Source organism: Microtus oregoni, unplaced genomic scaffold, assembly GCF_018167655.1.
Source record: "Microtus oregoni isolate MIOR12 unplaced genomic scaffold, Mior012 000068F_ref0000429, whole genome shotgun sequence".
Lineage (NCBI taxonomy): Eukaryota > Metazoa > Chordata > Mammalia > Rodentia > Cricetidae > Microtus > Microtus oregoni.
The window spans coordinates 2,143,582-2,167,854 of record NW_024543975.1 but is presented as its reverse complement, the minus strand read 5'-3'; the positions used below and the strand labels follow the sequence as shown (position 1 = coordinate 2,167,854).

Genomic DNA, 24,273 nt, shown 5'->3' with positions numbered 1-24,273 from the left:
AACGGTGTATTGCCTCAGAACTACCGTTTATAAAACTGGTTACCTTATTTCAAAATGCCACTTCCTTGTCTTAACATTTTTTAGTCTTTTAATAAAAATGTTTTGTTTTCTAAGATCTCACTGTGGTAGTCCAAACTGGCCTCAAAGCTCACAATGCCCTCAGCCTCTGCCTTTCAATTACTGGGGTCGTAGGCATGTACTATAGGCCCAGTTTAGGAACATGAACTAATCCTAGATTAAGCAAAAGAAGCTGCTATGAGCAATGTGTTTTGTATGTATATGTTAGAGAACTCACTGTTTGATTCCATTCCTGTGAACTTCACGAAGGGCAAAGTTGATGTGTGGTGGTAGAAGTCACAATATCTCAACAATGGTTTCTTTAGGTGGGGAACCTCTGGAATACTGGAGACATTCTATTTGTTTTATATATTGAGTTGCTACTCAACCCAATATATACCAGGATATATTAATATACCAGGATATATTAATATGTAATATGAAATTCATTACATTACATTTAAGACTAGTTACAACTTTTAGTAGTTTTTAATCTTTGTTAAGGATCCGGTTATGTCTGTTGCACAGTTTAGAGTGGGCTGGTGTGAATAACATGGACAGGTTAGCAGGAACCTTTACAGAGCAGCCTAAGAAAGGCTCAAAGAAGTATACTGTGAAGGTTTTCTGCTTCTCAAAACACAGAAGTTCATTTACATTCTGCTGATTTCTTTTTTCTTATCTTCTCAGCCCCTGACCTTTTTGAGCCTGGGAAATGCTTACCTTGCTCTGAAGAATGTCAGTGGGGCACTTGAAGCCTTCAGGCGGGCCTTGAAGTTAACTACCAAATGCCCAGAGTGTGAGAGCAGCTTGAAGCTGATCCGCTGCATGCAGTTTTACCCTTTTCTGTACAACATCACCTCTTCTGTCTGTAGTGGTAAGTACCTGTTAAATGCCAGAACAATTAGCTCAACCAGTGCTTTTGTCATGATTGCAAGAACGGAGATGGTTTAGAAACTTCCTCAGGATTTTAGAAAGCTAATTCCAGGTTAAGAAATGCTGGCTAAAATATACAGTAAAATTGGTAGGTTATGTGTCTTCTCTCTGTTTAACCATAACTGATATTCATAGTAAAGGAAACTCATGAAGCTCAGCATGTGTCATGAGCACAGTTCTACATACTTAGTTCCTGAAAACAGCTCTTACCTTTTAGAGTAGGCTCAGTTTTTCTGCACTGTCACAGTAACCACTTAGTAGTACATCACAGTGTCCTTTCTCTTTAAGGTTATCTTCCTCAGTAGAGCTAGCATGAAACCTTTCTAAAAGTTACATGAACTCCAGTAACCTTCACTATAAGGAGAAGATTGTTTATTTCACAGTCAGTCTTTGAACTATGACAGAAACAGTTTACACGTGTGTGGATCTGCAGCACCTAGCAGGTGCTGGGTAGAGCAGCAATGGACGTCCACTGATGTCCAGATTATAGTGTAACGCTTAGGTAAAGGGCTGCCATTCCAGTTCCTTCAATTTGGATATTAAAAATTGAGCAAATCTGACACCCAGTTTATGTGACCTGACTTAGATAATTTATAATAGGCTTAAGACAGAAACTGATTTCCCTGATTCTCTTTACCAGACTGCCTCTGGATGGTAATGGAATTGGGAATAAATGTCCTTGCATTATTAAATACCAAACTCTGTCAGCAGCATAATAACATAGGTCAGATGCGTATCAGTGTTGGGCATGGTATGAATTGGAGTTCTCATGAATACGGAAGGCCTGGACAATATTTTAGTAAGGAATAGTCATGTGGCCAACACTAGAATTACACAGATTCATGCCTGGGCCATACTCTGCACTACAAAAAAAAACCATATCATTACCTTTGCAAAGAAAGACAATAAAAACTGTCACATACTTGCTGAGAGAATTAAGTGAGATATTTATGTTATAATAGATAACTGGGTAAAAGTAAGCCTTTAGAAATTTATAGGAAGACCATTGAGATGGCTCAGTAGGGAAAGGCACATGCTACCAATCCCAAAGACCTGAGTTCAGTGCCTGTAACCCACATGGTGTAAGAAGAGAACCAGCTCCCACCAGTTGTCCTCCACCCTCCACATGTGTAACCACACACACACACACACACACACACACACACACACACGTGTGCATTAAATAAAAATGTAATTTAAAAGAAATTTATAGTAAATACCAGGTATTCAGAGCTTTCTAAGGGAAAGTTTGGTTCTTCTTCATTTACCCAAGAAGAGCCTTGTTCTCCTTTCTAAGGGTCTTTTATTAGGAGAAACTCATGTCCTTGCCTTCTTCTCTCACCTCTCTTAACACTTTGGTTCCTGGAAGTTTATACATATTGGTGGCCTTCCTCTGAAAATTATTTCCGTTTGCGTTAATGATACACACTTGTGTTCAGGTTTTTGTTGGTTTTGTTTTTGTTTCTTACACTTTATTCCTCTGTCACTCTTGTAAACAGAAGGAATTTAGTTGTGATGGGCTTGTCCCCCAAGAGCCTAACTTGTCCAGGAACAAGTGATGTGAGACACATCTTTATCAGATGTGGAGCATCTGCTAGTCTAGATTATCTCCATGATATCCTCAGGTTCAATATAACTATGAAAGAAAACAATTTAACTTGAAAGATGAACTGCTATTGTTCTTTCAGAGAGAACTCATGAGCAAAAACTGGAGAAGATTAATCCTTTTCCACTAAGTAACTAACTGTGTAAGCCATGAAGCCTTCGCCCTATTACTAGAACAGGCTCTCCCAGTTAGTCAGTATTGAGATGGTGAGCATGTGAACAGGAAAATGTCTAACCATGGCATTACCCTAGTATTCCTAGGTGTGAATCTCAGTGATCACACTGAGTGAATTTTACTACTGAATTTTTCTTTATGTACTATTTTAACAAACTCACTTCAGGTGTTTTATAAAGGAAGACTTAAAAGGTTGGATTTTTAAAGGTTTTTATTATTTCTTTGAGAATTTTGTAAAATGTATTATGATCATATTCACCCTCCCTCCTCCAACTCGTCTCAGAGCCACTCTCTCTTCCCTTTGTGCCCCATCCCACATCAAGGCCAATTTATGCTGTCCACATATTCTTGGGTGTGTGTCCTTCCACTAGAGCATGGCCAACTTTTCAGCGGCTATACTCTTAGAAAGAACTGACCCTTTCTCTCTGAGCAGCTCTTTGACTAGGAAGTAGAACTTGACGCCCAACTCCTCTCCTTATGCTGCTATTTGATCTGGTTTAGGTTTGCACGGATCTTGTGAATGCTGTCACAACCACTGTTAGTTCAGATGTATAGCTGCCCTGCTACATCCAGAAGACACTGTTTCCTTGTAGCCATCTACTCTATTTGACTAGTACTCTTTCCACTCTCCTTCCACAATGATCCCTGAGTCTTTGAAGCAGGGAGTATAGTGTATGTGTCTCGGCCAGTTGTAGTTCTCTGTGTTGATCATTACGTACTGTAAATAGAAGTTTCTCTGATGAGGGTTAAGAGATACCTTCGTCTACAGATACAATGATAAATCTTTAGGAGAGGTTTGACAATGTGTCCATTTAGCAGAATAATAGTACTAGATTCTCTCCTAGGAGCCGGGCGGTGGTGGCGCACGCCTTTAATCCCAGCACTTGGGAGGCAGAGGCAGGCGGATCTCTGTGAGTTCGAGACCAGCCTGGTCTACAAGAGCTAGTTCCAGGACAGGCTCCAAAACCACAGAGAAACCCTGTCTCGAAAAACCAAAAAAAAAAAAAAAAAAATAGATTCTCTCCTAGGGCCTATGGTCTACTTAGTCATAGGGTTTTGGCCCAATAATTGTGCCAGGTTTGGGTTTCATTGGATCAGGCCAATGGTTGGTTCCTCCCACAACATTCCTGGCACCACTGCACTAGCAGGCATGTCTTACCAGGCCAGTCATTGTGGTGCACAAGGTTCACAGCTTAGGAGGACTGAGGACTACTTCTCTTCTCTGGAAGCATGCATAGCACCTTCCAGAACTATTTAAGCTAGCTAGCAGTGTTGATGCTTCCAGATCAGTACTGTTCTTTGACCCAAGTATGTGATGTCTTCAACAATGGCTTACCACCAATGCACCAAGACATGTGTTTACCTAACACTAGATATTTAGAAGCTGTGAATAAATATTCTACAGAATCATTCATACATAAAATCAGCATATCTTAAAATTTTAGGCAAGTTTCTTTATAATACATATTCAGTAGTTGTTGACAGAAGGTTTCTGCCAGGGCCCACAGCCGTTCAGTCCCACACAGAGGTCTATATTAATAATAAAGTTGTTGGCCTATTAGCTCAGGCTTCTTATTAGCTCTTATAACTTATATTAGCCCATAATTCTTGTCTGTGTTAGCCACATGGCTTGGTACCTTTATAAGCCAGGCAGTCTCATCTTGCTTCCTCTGTGTCGACTGTAGACTGACTCTTCCTCTTCACAGAATTCTCCAGTTCTGGTCATCCCACGTACACTTCCTGTCTGGCTACTGGCCAATCAGCATTTTATTAAACCAGTACAACTTATAAAACTTTACAGAGTATAAGATTATTGTCTCAATCCCAACACTTGGGAGGCAGAGGCAGCCGGATCTCTGTGAGTTCGAGACCAGCCTGGTCTACAAGAGCTAGTTCCAGGACAGGCTCCAAAACCACAGAGAAACCCTGTCTCGAAAAACCAAAAAAAAAAAAAAAAAAAAAAAAAAAAAAAAAAAAAAGATCATTGCCTCACAGCAACCCCTTCTTTTTTTTAAAACAAGAACTCTGAATCGAATCTCCTATGTTTAGCATTTCTCCTAACCATTGTCCATAACAACTTGCAACCAACATTTTAAACAAAGACAAACATCTATAATCCATTTTTTGGGAATGTGGGCATAGTTTTCTAGGCTACTCCCTGCTGATTGTGGGTGCTGATAATCTTATAGGGACCTAAAGAAAATTGAGTTTTTTTCCCTTTTTTGTTTTTTGTTTTTTGTTTTTCGAGACAGGGTTTCTCTGTAGCTTTGGTGCCTGTCCTGGAACTAGCTCTTGTAGACCAGGCTGGCCTCGAAATCCCAGAGATCTGCCTGCCTCTGCCTCCTGAGTGTGGGATTAAAGGCATGCGCCACCACCGTCCGGCAAGAAAATTGAGAGTTATGATCAAGTCCTGACTGTATTCTGTGAGGTTTGATCATCTCAGCCAGCAGTCTTGAAACTGTTCTGGAAGTAGAACTTAGACATCTGGGCCATCTGCTCCTATCGAAAATTTCTTCAGGGGGTCTTCCTTGATCAAACCTGATTCTTCTTAACCCAGAATGAATCCACAGCCTCTCATTTCCTGTGGAAACAAAAGCAAAACCTCTTCTCCAAATTAACATATAGTTTGACTTAAATTTTGAAGTCAAAGCACTTTCAAAATATATATGCTATATTAATCCAGCAGCATTTGTAATTAAATGTCTTAGCAGCTGTTCCTTCCTCAGCCATCAAACCATTCAAAGAAAACATGATAACATACAGTATCCAGATTCTCTGGGTATTTTCCATCTTTGCATGGCTTTATTTTAAACTCTATTTCTTTTATTTTTATTTTTAATTTTTGGTTTTTTGAGACAAGGTTTCTCTGTGTATCTTTGACTGTCCTGGAACTCACTCTGTAGACCAGTCTGTCCTTGAACTCAGAGAGATCTGCCTGTTTGCTTCCCAAGTGCTGGGATTAAAAGTGTGTGCCACCACACCCAACCTCTCTCTCTCTCTCTCTCTCTCTCTCTCTCTCTCCCCTCCCTCCCTCCCTCCCTCCCCTTCCTTCTCCCTCTTTCTCCCCCTTCTCTCTTTTTAAGGACTTCATCCTTTTTCTTTTCTCTCCCAAGCCTACATATATTTTTAATAACACTCTAAACCATTTAGAGGGTTTTTTTTCTCATCTGACTCTATCTTTACTGTATATCTCTCTTTTTCTGACCACATGATCTTTAATTTGCTAGTTGATATGGCAAGAATTAAAGCCATCAGTTTGACCACTGGATCCACCCCATTCTTTAGCTTTCTGAGAGTCTAGCCTCATGGCGGAGGTACTGGCCATGTTTATTGCCAGAGCTGTATGGAGTTTCAAGGTTCCTGCCACTACCAAGAAGCATGCTATTGGCTATTCATCAACACCATTTAAGTGTTTGCTGATGGGTCCTCTTAAAAGGGCTGCAAGGTTTTTGCAGCTAAAGCTGAGTCAGGAAGTCTCTCTTAAATGAGACACACTTGCCTCTTGCAAACAGAGCCCATGTGAGAAAATGCTGCTACCAAGAAACCATGCTTAACTCTGTTCTTTTGTGTCTAGAATTACTTCCCAAACTCTCTCAGGTTTTAAGTGGGTTTAGCTGTCCATGTTGGTGCCATTTTTTTGACGGAAGGTTTCTGTCCCTCCAGAGCCCATAGCCATTCAGGCCCAAAGAAACACACAGAGGTGTACATTATTCATAAACTAGTTGGCCTATTAGCTCAGGCTTCTTATTAACTCTTATAACTTTATTATCCCATAATTCTTGTCTGTGTTAGCCACATGGCTTGGTACCTTTTATCAGCCAGGCAGTCTCATCTTGCTTCCTCTGTGTTGACTGTAGACTGACTCTTTCTCTTCACGGAATTCTCCTGTTCTGGTCATCCCACCTATACTTCCTGTCTGGCGACTGATCAATCGGCATTTTATTAAACCAGTACAACTTAAAAAACTTTACAGGATATCAGACCATTGTTCTACAGCAAGTAGCCTTTGCAACAATTTCTAAATTGTGTATGTGAAATTTAGTAGCTTGCAATGTATAGGTGGATGACTTTGTATTCTTCTTACAGCATTTCTGCATTTATCACATGCATTTACATAAATATCTCTTTTATAACATTTCATTCTATAAGATTTTAGTCTGTTTTCTACAGCCAGAATTTCTGTAGATTTATGGCTTGCTGTGCACAGTGTTCTATAATTAAGATTTTAAAGAAAGCAATGTTGCAAGTTGCTGCCTCCTGCAGACTCTGCAGTATATGCCACCTGCAGTTGAGAGCCTCTGCTTCACCATCTCTTCACAAGGATGGCTGGAAGAGTGTGTGTGTGTGTGTGTGTCTTTAAGATATTTTTATAGATCTAGTTTGGGGAGAACTTCTATATATATTTAGGCCACCTCCATTTGTTTTCACAAAATAATTTAAAAAATTTAAGGACTCTAGTTAGTTACCAGATAATTCTTTTGACATGCATCCATGTGATAAGGAAGAATAAGAAAAAGTCTGTGAGTTTATGGGTCTAGAAACAAAGGTTATGATTTGCCCAGGTCAAAGATCAGTCAGTAGAACTGAAACTAACCCAAGCGCTGCCTTCCTGCCCGTCTGACTCATTCATTAGTTTTCGTGCTTTTAAACACACAATAAACCACCGCCACATCCATGGTAGTAGAATTCATGTTTGTTGACTCTTAGGATGTTTAATAAAAGTAATATAATCCCTGCATTTTTGTTGCCATCCCTTACAAGAAGTGTGTGTATACAGAAAAGTATGGATTTCAGTAGATTATGAAGATTATGAAGCTCTAACCGCCCTCCCTACAAGCATACACAAGACGCATGTTTTTCAAGACTTGTGCATTAGTTTGCTGCATGTGAATTGCTTTGGGTTTTGCATGGAAACTGGTAACTGTACATGTGTTAAGTCAACAAGCAGTGCTTTTCTTTGGATGTTCCCAGTACTTAGATTTTATGAACAAAATTTTTATCTCTGGGGCCGGCAAGATGGCTCAGTGGGTAAAGGCAGTCAAACATGATATACTAAATTGAATTACCCAAGACCTGCATGGTGGAAGGAGAGATCCAACTCCCAAAGTTGTCCTGGCCTACACACACACACACACACACACACACACACAGAAATAATTCAGTTAAATCTTTTAACATATTTTTGTCTTTTAGGACATTGTATAATTATATTTTGTGGGGTTAAAACAGTGAAGATATGTGACACAACTAGGTTTATATCAGCTTGACACAAACTAGAGTCATTTGGGAAGAGGGACTCTCAGTTGAGAAAATGTCCCCTTAAAATCCAGCTGTAGGCAAGTCTGTAGGGGCATTTTCTTCATTAGTGATTGATGGGGGTCAAACCCATTGTGGGCATTGCCACCCGTGGTCTAGTAGTGCCAGTGCAGTAGGAAAGCAGTCTGAGTAAGCCATGTGGAGCAAGCCAGTAAGCAGCACTGTTCCGTGGTCCTTGCATCAGCTCCTGCTTCCAGGTTTCTGCCTTGAGTTCCTGTCCTGATATCCCAGCATGATGAACTACAAGCTGTAAGATTAAATAAGCTCCTTCCTCCTGAACTTGCTTTTGATCCTGGTTTTCATCAAAGCAAAGTAACCCTAAGACAATGTGTGAATACCTCCTGACTGTTTAGTCTTAGGCAGGGCCTTGCAGTATAGCTCAGCCTGCACTTAAGCTTGTGATCCCCTGGCCTTATCCTCCTGAAGGCTGGGCTTACAGGAATGAACCACCATTCCAAGCCTTCTTAAATTATAATGAAAACCTTTTGTCCTACATGTAAAAAATTTTTATTTCTTTTGAGAAAGGAGCCTACCGACCCTTATACAAGTTCTTTCCACGACCATCCATCCTATCAGTATAGATTACTAACCTGGGCTGGGAGTGTAGAGTGTCAAAGGGCCTCTCTAGAATGTGCAAGGCCCTGGAGTAAGTTCCCAGCAAAAGGAAGTGGAGAAACAGAGTCCTAGCCAAATAATACCTAAGAAAAATTGAACATGATAAATGATCTGTGGTGGATGTGTCTATAATCTATTGTTCCCCTTATCCCCACACAGTGCTGGGAATAAAACCCAGGCTGTCATGTGTGCTCAGCAAATGCTGGTTCCACAACAGTGATGGCAAACATGCTCTTTTTTTTCTTCAAAATTTCATTTATTTATTTGCTATTGTGTATGTATAATATGGTGGATTGGGGCACATGTCCCATGACACCCATGCGGAGCTCAGATGACACCATTGGGTGAGTTCTCGGGATCAAACCTAAGTCACTACGGTTGCATGTCAAGCATCTTTACACATGAGCCATCTCACCAGGCTGTGAATATAATCTTTAAGCAACAGAGTAGCATTTGATTTCTTTCATCTAAAGAACTTGCATGTGACTTATTTATTCATTCAGCTAATACTTTGTGCCAGGAAATATTGTAGGACCTGGAAAGCAAGCACCAAGGCTTTATCTCGTGTGGACTTGCATTCTAGTTGTAAGAAATGGAGAATGGATGGCGAGTGTAACTATTTAGGGTAAGAGTGCTGCTGCGGGGGAACAGCACAAGCATGTCAGGGGATCCCACCCAAGAAATGGCATGGTGGCAGAGACAATGCAATGCCCATACACAGCAGGAGAAGACTTCAGAGAGACTAGTCTTTGCAAAGGCTTGGCCAAGGAAGACACAGTTTATAAGCAGATTTCTTTGCAGTAGAAATGAAGGGAAGATAAGAGCCTCGTGTTTATTGTGTGGCAAGTTGTTTTAATAACTGGAGGATTCATTTCAAAAGCAAGATGTTTGGAAGGTTTTGAACAGTGATAAAGTGACTGACTTTACATTTTAACGAGATTCTTCTGCGAAGAATAGATTGTGGTGGGGTGAGGGTGGGGTGACTTGAAGACCACTTAGGATGATACTTCCAAAGAATCCATAAGAGACGCTGGGAGATGGCTCAGAGAGTAACTCCTTGCTTCCTAAGCCTGAGGCCCTGAGTTCAGATCCCTACCACCCATATAAAAGCCAGGTGCTGTGGTGTACATCTGTTAACTCTGGCACTGGGGGCGGAGGGGGGTGTTGGAGCAGATATAGCAGGATCCCAGAGGCTCACAGGCTAGCCAAGCTAGTAACCAGTGGGCTCCAGGTTCAGTGAGAGACCCTTTCTCAAAAAATAAGATAAAGGGGACAGAAGTCTCTCTCTGTTTTCCACCTCTACCTGCACAGCAAGCTGAGGGGTGTACATATGCACACACACGCAGAGACACACAGAGACACACATACCCATGCACGCACATGTGTGCACGCATGTTCCTAAAAGTAATATTGGCCTGAGTCAGACACAGGAGAAATGATCATGTTTAGGATAAAAGAACATCCATAAAAGGAGATTGTGGAGAATGACAGAGAAGGCAAGGAAGTCAGCTCCCAAACAGCTGGTACGAGTTCATGGAGGCATGAAGATTGAGTGAGCAGGCTGAGGGAGCAGAGCTGTGTGTCTAGACAGACTATGCTTGCATTTCCTCAGGAATTACCAAGTGAAGATGAGATGTTGACAGTTGGTTATATGAATATTATAATGGTCAGTGAAGGACAGGCTAGAAACCATGATTGTGAGCCATAGGCACCTGGGTTTTTTTTCATAACAAGCTTCTATGGAAGTGCCTGAGTAACTGATATAGAATGGAGAATGTATAAACAATTACTAGTAAGGCATTTTAGCTTACATTAGGCAAGGGGAAGATGCAGGAGAATTGGAAAGAAGTAGACAGTACAGTAGGGAAGAGTAAAGGTGAGTATTTACCCACAAGTCAGGAGTATTCAGAAGAGCAATCAAGACACCAGTAGGAGCATCCTGGGGTGCTGAGTCAGGTGAAGGCAGGATAAATCCAGCATTGGAGGTTATTGGCAATCTTTTAAAACTTTCTATGAAATGGGGTTTGAAGAAAGTGAGAAAATGGAATGACAAGCTTTATGAGGGTATAAAAAGTCGGGTATAATTGTGAGATTGAGGATGTTTGTTTTGATTGTATGTTTACAAAAATAGAATATATTGCAGCATATTTGCCTTAGGAAAATCAAATAAAAGGGGAGAAATGAAAGATGCAAGAAAGAGCTCACTATATCTCAAAATACTGAGTCCTCTATAGGGAGAGAGTGTGGAAAGGAGAGCAGGAAAGTAAAGGAACCCAAGACGTCTCTAGATGGGACAGGGACAGTATACAAGGAAACATCCAAGTATGCTTGCTCAAAGATTTAGTGGGATAACAGTGGTTGCTTCTCAGCACAATAAAGAGTTGAATTGTCAGAGCACAGTGAAAAGGAGCTGAGAGTGGCAGAGATGCCATGAAGGAAGAGGGACTGAAAATAGTTGTTTAGAATGTGAGTTGACAAGAGAGGTTTCTAACTTTGCAAGGTAGGTAGATGTTAGTGTCACTAATCAAAAAAAGGAAGCTCAGAGGAGAAACGAGCCAGCATTGGTATTGTACTGGAGTAACAAGTTCGCTCCATGTTCACTTACTGCCTCAGGTTCCCATGGAGAGGGGGAGGGGAATTCAGGGTGTTAAATGCCAAGAACAGAGTCTCCAAAATGCTAACATTTAAAAACAGACACTGGCAGGCAGTGGTGGGTGCACGCCTTTAATACTAGAACCTGGGAGGCAGAGGTAGGAGGATCTGTGAGTTAGAGACCAGCCTCATCTACAGAATGAATTATAGGACATCCAGACCTGCACAGAGAAACCCTGTCTTTAACACACACACACACACACCAAAAAAAAGAGAGAAAGAAAAGAAAAATGAAAATTGAGTTGTCAAGGTGTCACAATAGCCAAGGAATGGGTACTGCAGTTCTGAGGAACAGATTGAAAGGAAAGATCAATAGTAGTGTAGCCTGTATTGTTTCCCACAGTACAGTATGGAACTGATGGGGGAGGGTAAGCAGACTTTGGGAAACATTTGCAGTGTGACTTGTCTTGGTATGAATGGCTAACACTGAGAACAAGGGCAGCCGGGATGGATGGCACTGCAGCTTTGCCAGTCATAGAAAGCATAATGTTTATTAGTAAGACACAAGTTTGTATTCTCAGAAAGATGAGACCTGAGACATTGGGAGCACAAGCAGCCGGCACTGTTAGCGATGCTGTCCCACGTTTCTAAACGATGTATTGTTAGGGAGCACTAAGTGAGCTTTGCATCTCAGGTCCTCCTTTCTGCACCAGATGTATTATGAAAGTTGTTGTTATCGCAAAGTTAGACAAGATCTTCATTTGTATTTGGGCTCTACTCTGCAATAGGAGCCTTGGTGACTTCTTGAACACACACTACTCAGGGCAAACTGACTGCAGAGCAACAGCAAGGAGTGAGGTGAGCAGGGTGACTGGGCCTGTGTCCTCGCCCTCCTGTGACTCTGAGTAAGTGTCAGTGCACTTGTACCCAAGTCTCTTGGCTTCTGCTTCTGTGTACTCAGTGTTTATTAGGCACGTTCACTGGGCTTTGACTCATCTTATATCTTAAGGTTTCATTCACCTCTGGTGTTTTTTTTTGGAGACAGCTAAGCTCATGTGATGTTAAGTTTCTTAGTTTGCTTTCTGTTGCTGTGATGAAGAACATAACTAAAATCAACTTGGGGAGGAAAGTACTTTTTTTCCACTCATGTGTCCTGATCACTGTCCCTAATGGAGGGAAGTCAGAACAGGAACTTGACTCCCCAAAGCAGAGTTTTGTTAACTGGCTTGCTTCTCCTGATTTTCCCCGCTTGCTTTCTTACTCAAGCCAGGACCCTGTGCCAAGGCTGAAATTGTCTTCAGAAGCTCACCTTCCTATATGAATCACTAATCAAGAAAATGCCCTGCAGATTTGTCTACAGGCAATCTGATAGAAGCATTTTCTCTACAAGGGTTCCCTCTTCTCAGATAACACTAGCTTGTGACAGTGTTGACAGAAAATTTAACCAGGACATAAAACTTTGCTCTCACACAGTGGCATTTGCATGAGTCTTCCTCTTTCAGAAAGGTTATTGACAAAATACACACACTACACATACATGCAGTATCCATCCCTCACTGGCAGAGGGCTCTTTGACATTTTTTTAAAGTGACTTGTACCTTTGGCAATGCTTTTTGTATGATAGGAAACAAATGAATTTCTAGTCTGGAGACCTTTTAAAAAATTGAGTGCTGTGTATTTAAACCCAGGTTTGATTATTGGATGACATCTACTGAGTTCTATGGTCTGATGGGAATAAAACATTGAGTCTGTTAGGAAAAGAAATGGATAAGATTTTCAAATACAGATGACAAAGGAATATGCCCTGTGGGTGCTCCTGTCTGTGTAGGTTTGGATATGTGTACCTTCTCTGTCAGTGCTGATGCTCAGCCTTTGTGCTTCCTGAATAGGACAGTAGATAACGGAGTGGAAGTAAGACACTGCAAACCCAGTAAGGATACTCATTGGCTGTTGGTACCCAAGTAGGTAGACGTGCCCCAAAGCCTATCTTCCCCACCTCCAAATCCAAAACACTTGCAAGTGGGATCTGCAGTGAAGGAAGTGAAGAACTCTGTCACTGAAGTCTACAGGACTGTGCTCTAAACACTCTATTATAGAATAACTTGAGTGTCTGTTTGTTGGAGGAAGCGCTTATTGGTTCCCAGCCACTCAGCCCCAAAATAAATACACAGAAACTATATTATTCTCCCAGCATTCCATTTAGTTTTCAGCCTAACTTAAGTTCTGCCCTGCTATAGGTCCAAAGCAGTTTCTTTATTCATTAATGGTAATCATAGCATACTGAGGGAAATCCCACATCACCTCCCCTTTTCTGTTTAAATAAAAACAGGAAGGTTTTAACTTTAACATAATAAAATTACATATAACAAAACAGGTATCAAGCAAGAATCACAGTTACAATATTTATATCTACTTTATCTTTTATCATAGCTAAGGAAAACTATATAACTTCTTCAACTCCATCAAAGACTCCAGAAGTATATAATATTACCTAAGTAAACAGGAAGTGCATTGTAAGCAACTTGCAAAACTCTAGAACTGACAGAGACATCTTGCTGCCTGGACAGTCACCCAAAGTTCTTCTGTACCATTGGAGCATCTATCTTTAGCCCACAGGCCCATAGTATCCAGCAGACCTTTCCATGAAGCAGGAAATTTCAAAGACAGTTCTGCCTACATTAGCAGTAGCAGACTCTTTCATGAAGCAGGAACCCCAAAGGATCGTCTCACCCTTAGGCAAGTTCAGCAGTCATTTCTTTGTGGATCCTACATGTCCAGTTCATCAAGCAGTCCAGGCAAGAACAGTTTCTTGCCCAGATGGCTAGCCAACTCCTTAAGGAGCCTCTTTGATGCCCATCTTTCTCTTGAAGTAGCTTGATGCTGCCAGGAGCAGATGTGTCTCATTGTCATGAAAAACCCTAAGTTATTAAACATTTTAAATGCCATATTCTGTAGTCTTTGAAAGGTTTGAAGAATACCTATCTATCTGAACATCTAGAAAATCTAACTAACATGGCGACAAGCTTGACTATTATAGATGACTTTCTATTTACCTATATTTCTTAATTATACATTACATTTTTAAATGAGCTGCACAATACCTTAATCAAGAGCATATATATATATATATATATATATATATATATATACACACACACAGTATAACAAAATTGACCTTAAATTTGTATCAATAAACCAGGATCCAGGCCAGTGCAAATCTCTATAGCATATCCCCCTTTAAATGTAAACAAACATTTATAAACAATATTTGGGAATATGGGTGTAGTTTTTCTCCAGACTACTTCCTGCTGTTATTGAGCAAAGTAATTTTTTGAGGGGTATTCAAGGTGACCTTTCAGGGGCTCTTGGTCTATCAAATCATGTTAGTCTGAAAGCAATCCACAGGTTCTCATCCTCTGTGGAAACAAAAGAAAAACCTCTTTACCAAAGCAGCATACCCTTAGAGCCATATTTTGAAATCAAAATACCTTTAAAATATATATGTTGGCTTAGCTTAACAGTCCCCAGAATCAAATGTCTCTCTGCAGTCAAAAAATTCAAAGAAAACACAATAATATACATAATTCAGACTCTCTGTGTATATTCCATCTTTACATGGTTTATTTTTTTCACTTCTTTTAATCTATGACTGTCTGTATTCTGTCTCTTTAAAGACTTTGTTTTATTTTTTCAAAACCATTTACTTCTTTTTATAACTATACTCTTTTTCTTTTCTCTCCCAAGCCTATATACATTTTTTAACATACTGTGTCTTATTTAAAGATCTTTTTTATCTGAATTTGTCTTTATTGTGTATCTGTAATCCTTTACTGTCCAGGAGCACTTTTTAAGGTGCTAAGCGCTTCTTAAAAACTTAAGCTGTGGCATAGCTAGGTCAAATACGGCACTGCCTGCTTGCCCCGCCCAGTCCAGCATGGCAGAGTGGAACTGTTTGCTGCCTCCAAGAGCCATGTACATTGCCCCATTTTCAGGCACACAGCCAGTGTATGTTGCCATTAAGCAAGTTATCGTACTCTGTTCACAAAACCCATTTAAATGCTCATTTCCCAGACCTCCCGAAAGAGCCAGAGCAATTTGTGCTGCTGAACCAGGAAGCCACCACTTTTTTTTAATATTTATTTATTTATTATGTATACAATATTCTAAGTCTCGCAGTATTGCGCCCTGTGGCACCTTGCTCACTGCAAGCCCAACTAGAAAAAAAAAATTGTGGCTACCAAAAGCCATGCTTAACTCTGTTCTTTTGTGTCCAGAATTCCTTTTTAAGCTTTCTCAGGTTTTTTAATGTGGATATCGTTCCCCATGTTGGGTGCCAATTTGTTGGAGGAAGCCACTTATTGTTTCCCAGTCGCTCAGCCCCAAAATAAACACACAGAAACTATATTATTCAAATCACTACTTGGCCCATTATCTCTGGCTTCTTATTGGTTAACTTATATCTTAATTTAACCCATTTCTATTCATCTGTGTATTGCCACATGGCTGTGGCTTACCAGCTAAAGTTCCGGCATCTGTCTCCAGCAGGGCTATATGGCTTCTCTCTGACTCCACCCTTCTTTCTTCCAGCATTCCGTTTAGTTTTCAGCCTAGCTAAGTTCTGCCCTGCTATAGGTCCAAATCAGTTTCTTTATTCATTAATGGTAATTACAGCATACAGAGGGGAATCCCACATCAGCTGTTTAAAATTTAGTGGGGACAAAGAGGTGACCTAGTGGTAAAGGCACATGCTATCAAACCATATGACCTGAGTTTTTTCACCTGAACCTATATGGTGGAAGGAAAAAAATAGACTCCCAAAAGTCTAACCCCTACACAAGCTCTCTGCATGCACAAACACACATGTACATTATAAAAAATATAATTAAAGATTAAAAATTAATTCTATTAAACTTTGTTTAGATACACTCACTATGCATAGCAAAGCTAAGAATTCCTGATGCTCACATCTGAATCCTATGAGAAGTCACTGGACCCAAGGCCTGAGCAGTTAGAGAATTCCTAAGTCTCTGGTTCTTGTTTGAGATGCTGTCCTTACAATTACTAAACTCAAGAGATTCAAGACAGTTTATTAAACACAGATAAGTAAAGCCCATTTAGCTTTAAATCTAACAGTCTTTTCCTAGCATCACAGCCTCGCTCTAAGAGAAAGAGCAAGCCTGCTCCCAGCAGATACTTTTGATGGTGAGTCCCTTCCCTGTTCTATTTCAAGAGTCTATGCTGACTCTCCTCAGTTCTTCTTCATTCTCCCAACCCCCACTGCCCTAAACTTCCTCCACCTCAGGAGCTTCCCTACCCTCAGCTTCTCATTCTCCTTATAACCCTGCTATTTCAGCTATGCACTCCCTTGGTCTCTCTTTTACCTACTCTCTTGTCTTTATCTCCCTCCTCCCCACACTCTCCTCTGCTTCTCCTGTGGCCAGGCCCAGTCTGCTGGCCATATTCAGTCTACTTCTTTTTATCTCTGCCCTGAACTCTTCCAGATGCCTCTAGCTAGTCTCTCCCTCAGATCTATACTAAAAACCTTCCCTTAACCACACCGCGGAGCAATCATGTTATCAGTTTCTATATTTTCATGTCTGCTTTTTACAAAGTTTACAAATTGAATCAAATTCTGATATATAATGAATACATTGTATGTAGTCTACTTTCCTTAACATGTGTATGCACACATATATGTCCACACTGACTTCCCAGTTTTGTGTGTTTACACATATTTTCAGTAACTCCTCCCCCACAACTTTGCATCCTCATCCCACAAATCAACATAACCAGTTTTGAAGGCCCACTCTGCCTTCTGACGTATATGGTCCCCTATTCTGTTTGGTTTGGTTTGGTTTTATTATTTTCTGAGTTAGTGCCTCACTATGTAGCCCTGACTGGCCTGGAATTTGCTTTGTAGACCAGGTTGACTTTGATCTTACAGAGATTTACCTCCCTCCCTCCCTCCCCCAAGTGCTGGGATTAAAAGTATGTACCACTGTGCCTGGCTCCTGGTCTACTAATTGTAAGTCATATTATAACTAATCACTGTGCTGCAATTTCCTAACCTTCTCAAGAGCAAAAACTAAGCTTTTTCACCTTCATGCCCATCATTTCTTCTGTTCCTCCTGTGTTGGTGTCCTTACTGGACTGCTTTAGTAGCTGATGATCCTTGGGGTTTCAGTATTCAGAACACCTTTGTAAAGCAATGGTAACAAGTAGCTGAATTGTTTGGTCTGTATTTACCCAGAATCTCTCATATGCATGTGTCAGTGAGAGCTTTTTAAAGTCTGCAGCTCCTGCCGCGGGAGGAAGATAGATAATAAAGAAGAGTCTTGTCTCACTTGTCCATGAGAAGCTAACAGATATTCTCCCAACCTTGTAATATACATTACAAGCAAATATCTCTTTGGACTCAGATTCAGTATTAGTATCTGTGAATTAGTTAGGAATCCTGAGGAATTCAGTTGAGCTTAGTTCCTCATTATCCTAATTTGAAGAAAATTTCTCCAAGTTAAAGAATGCCACATTAAAATTAAAAATGGTAATGGCTATGGATAGTGGTTAACTTTTCCTCATAGTTTCTGAATGTAAAATCCTCTCATAGTAAACTTCTTTAAGATTCTAATGAGTGAGTGCTGCTGGGGATGATCTGCTCCTTCACATTCCTAAAGGCAGAGCATGGATTTCTCACTGAAGTAGTTTCTAAAGCTGTGTTGTGATTCTGTCTCCACCAAACCTGACTTTGCTTCCTAGCTTGGTCATCTCAGGAAAGGCCATGTGGCAGGATCGATAAGCCAAATTTACATTCAGTTTCTTGTTTTCTACTCTATGACAATAGAGATCGGTTCAACACCAGATAAACCCTCCCCTTCCCTTGGGATAGAATTCAACTCCAGAATTTATAATATGAGGGACACACAGTCATGTGTTTTACTTCTTTTTTCTTTCTTTCTTCCCTCCCTATCTTCTGACTCATTCCCCTTACCAGGAGGGAATCCCAGTGTACACCAGTCAGTGATTGCCGATTTCAAGTGTTAAAGATAGCTTCTTTCTTCCTGGCAATGCACTTATAAGGTCGGTCTGCATATAGCCATTACTTTAAACTTCTTGCAAAGAATTTCATTGGGCTTTAATTGCTGAATGAGAAATACAAGGAAGCATTCCTGCTGTTAAAATCATTTCTTTTGTTTTCCCCAAATAGAAGACAGCATAGGGCAAAGGAGGTGAAGCACCTTCATCAGTCTCTCAGCTCCAGTCCTTAGCAACCACTTCATGTTACCCATAATTCAAGGTGTTCTAAATTCTTACTTCAGCAGTGGTTTCATTAATTGTTGTTTCCCCAAGAGTCTCTGCATACAAGAACTTATCTCTTTGGTTCAAATAAAGAAAGAAACTTGTCAAAAATAGATTGTTGATTTGTTCAAATTTGCGCGCTAAGGCTTTGACTAAGGTGGAATTTGATTTTCTAGCATGGAGTGTCCATCTTGATCTTTAAAAGGGGAAGGCATACACAGGACTGTCATTCCTGACTCAAAACTCTCTGTTGCCAGTAAGGGTTCTTCTGTGGGGCTACTGTGAGGCTAACTTCTAACAGATGCCTTGGGACTCAGAAATGATGGCAGTTGGAGCTGAATTGGTTGCTGTTTCTCTTCAAAGACTGATAGGATCTCTACTTCTAGCATCCCATAAACACAGGCATGCATGCATATACATGCATGCAAACAGATGCACGCACACACCACAGACACACACACACACAATGCACAAACATATACATGCATACACGTGCACAGAAATGCACATACATGTGAACATATACGAATTCTCTGAAGTTATGCCTGTACCTCAGTAACTTCCAGTTGGTCATCTCTTAAGATTATTCAATGGCTAAAACTAAAAGGCCTTGTTTTAAAGAATGGTCATACCAGAGAACTTCTTTTTCCTTTGTGACTTTTCAAGGGACCAACACTAATAACAACAGCAGCTTATCCCATGCTCACAATGGTCTCACTCTTTATATTTAATTCACAATGAATGAGTGAAGGCCTACTATTTTTAATTATAAAATAATTTACAGTTGAGAGATCTGATACACAAAGATAATAAAAGTAACCCCCTGCTTTAGAATACTGATGATTCTAGAGACAGAATTTGTACTCAGGAAGTCTGGTTCTTTTTTTGTTGTTGTTGTTGTTTAATATTGAATATCCTCTTTTCTTTTCCTTTTAAATTTTTTTATGATTTATTTATCTTTATGTGCATTGGTGTGAAGTCGTCAGATCCCCTGGAACTGGATTTTCAGACAGTTGTGAGCTGCCATGTGGGTGCTGGGAATTGAACCCCAGCCCTCTGGAAGAGCAGTCAGTGCTCTTAACCGCTAAGCCATTTCTCTAGCCCCAGGAAGTCTGGTTCTTTTTGTACCCCTGACTAAAATCATGCCAAAAGCACCAAACCATCTTATCTGTGACACCAGCTAGAGTCACTTGGCTAAGAGTTCCAGAATCTTGCTCCATAACTTTGCTGGCCTCATTGTTGGTGCTCATGCCTCAGCGTTTCTGATGCTGGAGTTATGTGTGTGGAATACCATACTCCCTAAGATTTATCATGTAAGTGATAACTCTTGTTAGGAAGTGGAACATAATCTTCTAGGAATTTGGTAAACAGAATTAATGAGAAGAAAAAAGGTTTGTCTAACTTTAGAAATGACAGGAGCTCCCAAGATCTTAATTTACTCTGAAAAAAAATCTATCCACAAATCAGTTATATCTTTTTTCCCTCAAATTACTTACATTTTGACAAAGAGTATTAGCTAGTTCTTTTTTCCACAACACCCTCATAACCTAGGTCAGTATTAGTAACCCTGGTATACAGCAGACACTCCACACAAAGAAGTATTAATAACCCTAGTATACAACAGACACTCCACACAGAGAAGAAGGGTTGAATTGCTGAAGCTCCTACAGCAGTTCCCAAAGCAAAAGAGCCCTTCTTGGAGTTTCCTGCTTAGCTGGGATTGCAACAAGGAGATAGAATTGATTTAGATGAAAACGCTTTGTAAGCAAGTCCTGAGTGTTATGCATAGAAGAATGTTTGTCTTTCACTTGGGACCTTGTTAACTAAAGCATTTCATTTAAATCATGAGGTCTTTGTTAAAAATTATGGCATATGTCTCAAGGGTAGCCTAAGCCATATAGGGTATCTTCTACATAAGTTCAGGGTAGATGTTGTGTATAGAAAATGCTGTTGTTACTTTTGATGCATGCATGCATGCCTATCTGTCTGTCTGTCTCATCAGAGTCTAACTATGTATCTCATGCTGGCTTCAAATCCTCCTGCTTCAGCCTACCCATCTATTTTGAGTGTTGTTTTCTGGTATAGATCCAATACTTTCTTATCTTTAATAAGAATATAATCTATCAGGAAATTAAGTAACATGTTTCAAGGCTTGTCAGTTCTGCTCTGAGTTGGAGCAAAAGTGTACTGTGGTCTAGAGAACAGAGACTTTAGCTCTTTCTAAAGTATTTCACTAACACTCCCTTACCACACCCAGACGGCTGGAGATGTAGTTTTAAAGTTAGGCAACTTAACTTACCAGTAACCCAGCTACTTAGACAGATCACAGTTGACTCAAAACCAGTCTGTTTTTAACTTTTGATGTAAAAAAGTTAGCATTAATAGTTCTCATTTTTGAAGATTTTTTTTAAATTATGCATATGTTGTGTCTCTGTGTGGGTAGTGCTGGTACCCCGTGGAAGCCAGAGACCTTAATTCCCCTGGAGCTGGAGTTATGGGTGGTTGTGAAGTCACTGGACATGGGTGCTGGGAAATGAACTCAGATTCTACGCAAGATAAGTATGTATTCCTAAGCACTGAGCCATTTCTTCATTTCTTAATATTTAAAGCATTTAGTTTTCACTGGGCTGTTCCGATGCCTTGTATTGCTAAGAAATGCCTCATACAGAATAGCTGCCTGTTCTTCCTTCCCTCTCCTTTTCTGTTTCCCTCTGAGAGCTACTGGCCTGGGTTTGTGATTTGGAGGACAAGACATTCGTCAGCTTCACAGATGTTGCTTCCCGAGAGGGTCCAGGTGTGAGGCTATTCAGGAAAACCAATTTTAGCTTTGAGGGCTTTTGAAGATCATACCTTACAGGTTCCTCTGAGACATTTTAAATGATGAATTTTTTTTTTTTTCAGTAGGAAAAGGGAAAGAGAAGAGAAGCAAGGTGATGTGACAGATCGCATCAGAAAACAGCACCGGCCTATGCTTTGATACTATTACAGTTTACACAGCCTGCATCAGGGGAAAAGTGATGTAATCAGTCCTTAGCATCAGTATTTCCTCTCTGCTTTTAACAGCCCTTCTTATTTATATCCCAATCAAGAACTGTCTCTAAGAAGTGTACATTCAAGTCAGTTGAGTGTGGAGAGCTGTCCATGTTGTTTTATTTCAGCGTTGTTGAGCTTAGTTCTCTGTGTTTCGTTGTTCGCACCAACTGGTGAAGCACAGGCGGGCACAGATCAGGACCCTCTGTCCCCCGGTGGAATGTAGCGGGAGACTGCAGCTCCCATTGCTCGTGGCTCCCATTCCATCAGCCCTGTGTGGACACATGTGTATGCACACTGTGTCTGTCAGTTTGTGTTCCCCATTGCCTCCTAGACACACGTCTGCTCTTTACCTATGGTGCCGGCAGGCTTCCATCCTCTCTGTTCGGAGGACTTCTGAGTAAAGGGTGACAGGGCCAACTCAGATTCCAGTTACCATTTAACTTAGTTTGAATTATTATTATTTTCACTAAGAATCAGTCTCCTTGTGTCTAAAACAAAGATATTTAACAATTTTTATAAGGGTTAAGGAGAAGGATTTAAAAAAAAGAAACACAAAGCACACCATAAATATTGGCACCTTTCCTTGCAGCACCCTCTGTAGGCTTATTGGATGCTTCAGAGTTGAAGTTATGCCCCCAGAGTGCTTTCTTGGAAGGACTTACTTGGCACACGTGCCGCCTCAGCATTGTTTGCCTTGTATTTGCTGTCTTCCCAAGCTGCTTGTAATTTCTGAAAAGCAAGAACTCTTGAAACCGAATCCTCAGCTTTGGCAGTATCTTTGCTGTATGTGAGAAGAATTCCTTTGGAAAGTGACTCCCTCAGTCTGCAGTCACACTTAAATGTCCTGGTATAGGAAAGAAATTACTTACATGTTCTTAACCAAATGGTTGTCTCTACTAAGAAATCTGTGGCCTTCCAGTGATTGTATCTTCAGTGACAGTATACAGAGAGCAGAAAGGAGGAGGAAAGATCCCATTCAGTGAGCCAGACCATCTGAGACAAACAGTGACAAAGGAGAGATGTCTCAGCACAGCAGACATAGTATTCTCTGGCCCAGACCATCAGGTGGAACTCAGTCCTGGGAGTGTCAACAGATATTCCTGATAGGGCCAAATCCTTTGACTCCCAGCACAACTGTAGTGAGATCAGTCCCACTGTGTGAATGATGAAAGTAGCAAAAAGTGCCAGGGGCTCATTCAAGATTTAACTTGTTCTTAGAACATCTTTACCCAGGCAGCCGGAACATGCTGTCTGAAAGGAAATCAAGCAACCTTTTCACACTGCAGTCTTAATGTGGGATTGCTGCTATCGTTCTCCTTTAATTCCTTGGGTTTTAATGCATATAACTTAAGTCATTTCTCACCTTTTGGTATGACTCATATGAGCTATATGAAAGACTAGTATATTTTTCTGTAATCCATTATTCTCAGACATATCCAGGCTCTATATTCCTCACTTTTTTTGGTTTTTCAAGACAGGGTTTCTCTGTAGTTTTGGAGCCTGTCCTGGAACTAGCTCTTGTAGACCAGGCTGGCCTTGAACTCACAGATATCTGCCTGCCTCTGCCTCCCGAGTGCTGGGATTAAAGGTATGTGCCACCACTGCTTTTTATAGTGTCTTTAGCTTCAAGGGGATATTTTACAGTGATGAATAAAAACAAGATCTTGAGGCTTGAACTTTGTTGCCTACCAGCTTTTCACCGAAATACTTGATTCTTACAATACCATAGCAGCCAAAACTTGAATTTCAGTAAAAGTCATGGGTCACATGCATACGCCTATGTACTGCTTTCTGCACTGTCTTCATTGTCACCTTTTGCTCTTGATGTTTCGGGACCTTACATTATGAGGCAATGTGAGAGATGTTTCTAATGTGTGTATCTGTATCTCTTGTCATTGAGGTCATTGTCATGAGAAAGCCCTGGACAACAGCCATGACAAACAGAAATATTTTGGCAACCCACAGTCACTGGATGCTGCTGAAGAAGAGCCCTCTAAGCAAGGAGCAGAGGAGGACCCTGTGCTTTCTGTTGAGAACTCAGGGAGGGGCTCAGATGCCCTTAGACTTGAAAGTAAGTTGATTTGACCTGAGCTATGCTTCTGTGGGAAAATCAACTCCCAGACATCAGGCTTACACTCCTCTCTCCTCTCAAGAGTTTGTATCCTTCTTGTGACACTCAGAGAGTCAGGAGAGTGGCTCCAAATGACGGGGAAGCACTCTTCACACGCTTTCTTCCTTTTCCGTCCCTCTTTTGCTAGAACAGACTTGATTCATGCATGTGCCTCTTTCTTTCGATGCTCTCAGTCTGTGCAGTGAGTCACTGCTGAGAGGAACATCTCCGGCTTCTGGCATCCTTTGCTCTTGACCCTGGCCTGTCCTCAGATGCTCTCCCACTTTCCTCACATACTCTGTCCTGTGTCAGCAGCACACCTGTATCCTGGCCTTGCTCTTCTTCCTGCCCATGCAGTGTCTTGCCTTCGGTGGTACAGATTCCTATGAGTACACCAGTGACTCCCAGGCTGTGCTTGGCTTAAGGCTTCTCCACAGCTCCAGCTAATTTTTGTAGGCTCTTTCTCTTGATGAATAGGGTCGGCATTTGAACTGAAGTGTTTAATTCGATATCCTATCCTGTGATTGCAGTTCAACCCACC

General features: G+C 40.8%; 1 protein-coding gene across 6 annotated transcripts in view; it reads left to right on the top strand.

Moving 5' to 3' along the window:
• The window catches only part of Ttc17 (tetratricopeptide repeat domain 17), a 123,542-nt gene that overhangs the window by 45,439 nt on the left and 53,830 nt on the right, over positions 1-24,273 (top strand). For 4 of the 6 annotated variants that reach the window (XR_005973363.1, XM_041641319.1, XM_041641317.1 and 1 more), the window contains 2 exons: positions 745-931; positions 23,523-23,693. Coding sequence is in view for 5 of the 6 variants with exons in the window: in XM_041641319.1 (XP_041497253.1) it covers positions 745-931; positions 23,523-23,693 (358 nt within the window). In the remaining variant the exon portion in view is untranslated. The remainder of the gene's footprint in view (positions 1-744; positions 932-23,522; positions 23,694-24,273) is intronic. The other 2 variants (XM_041641320.1, XM_041641318.1) reach the window with 1 other exon arrangement.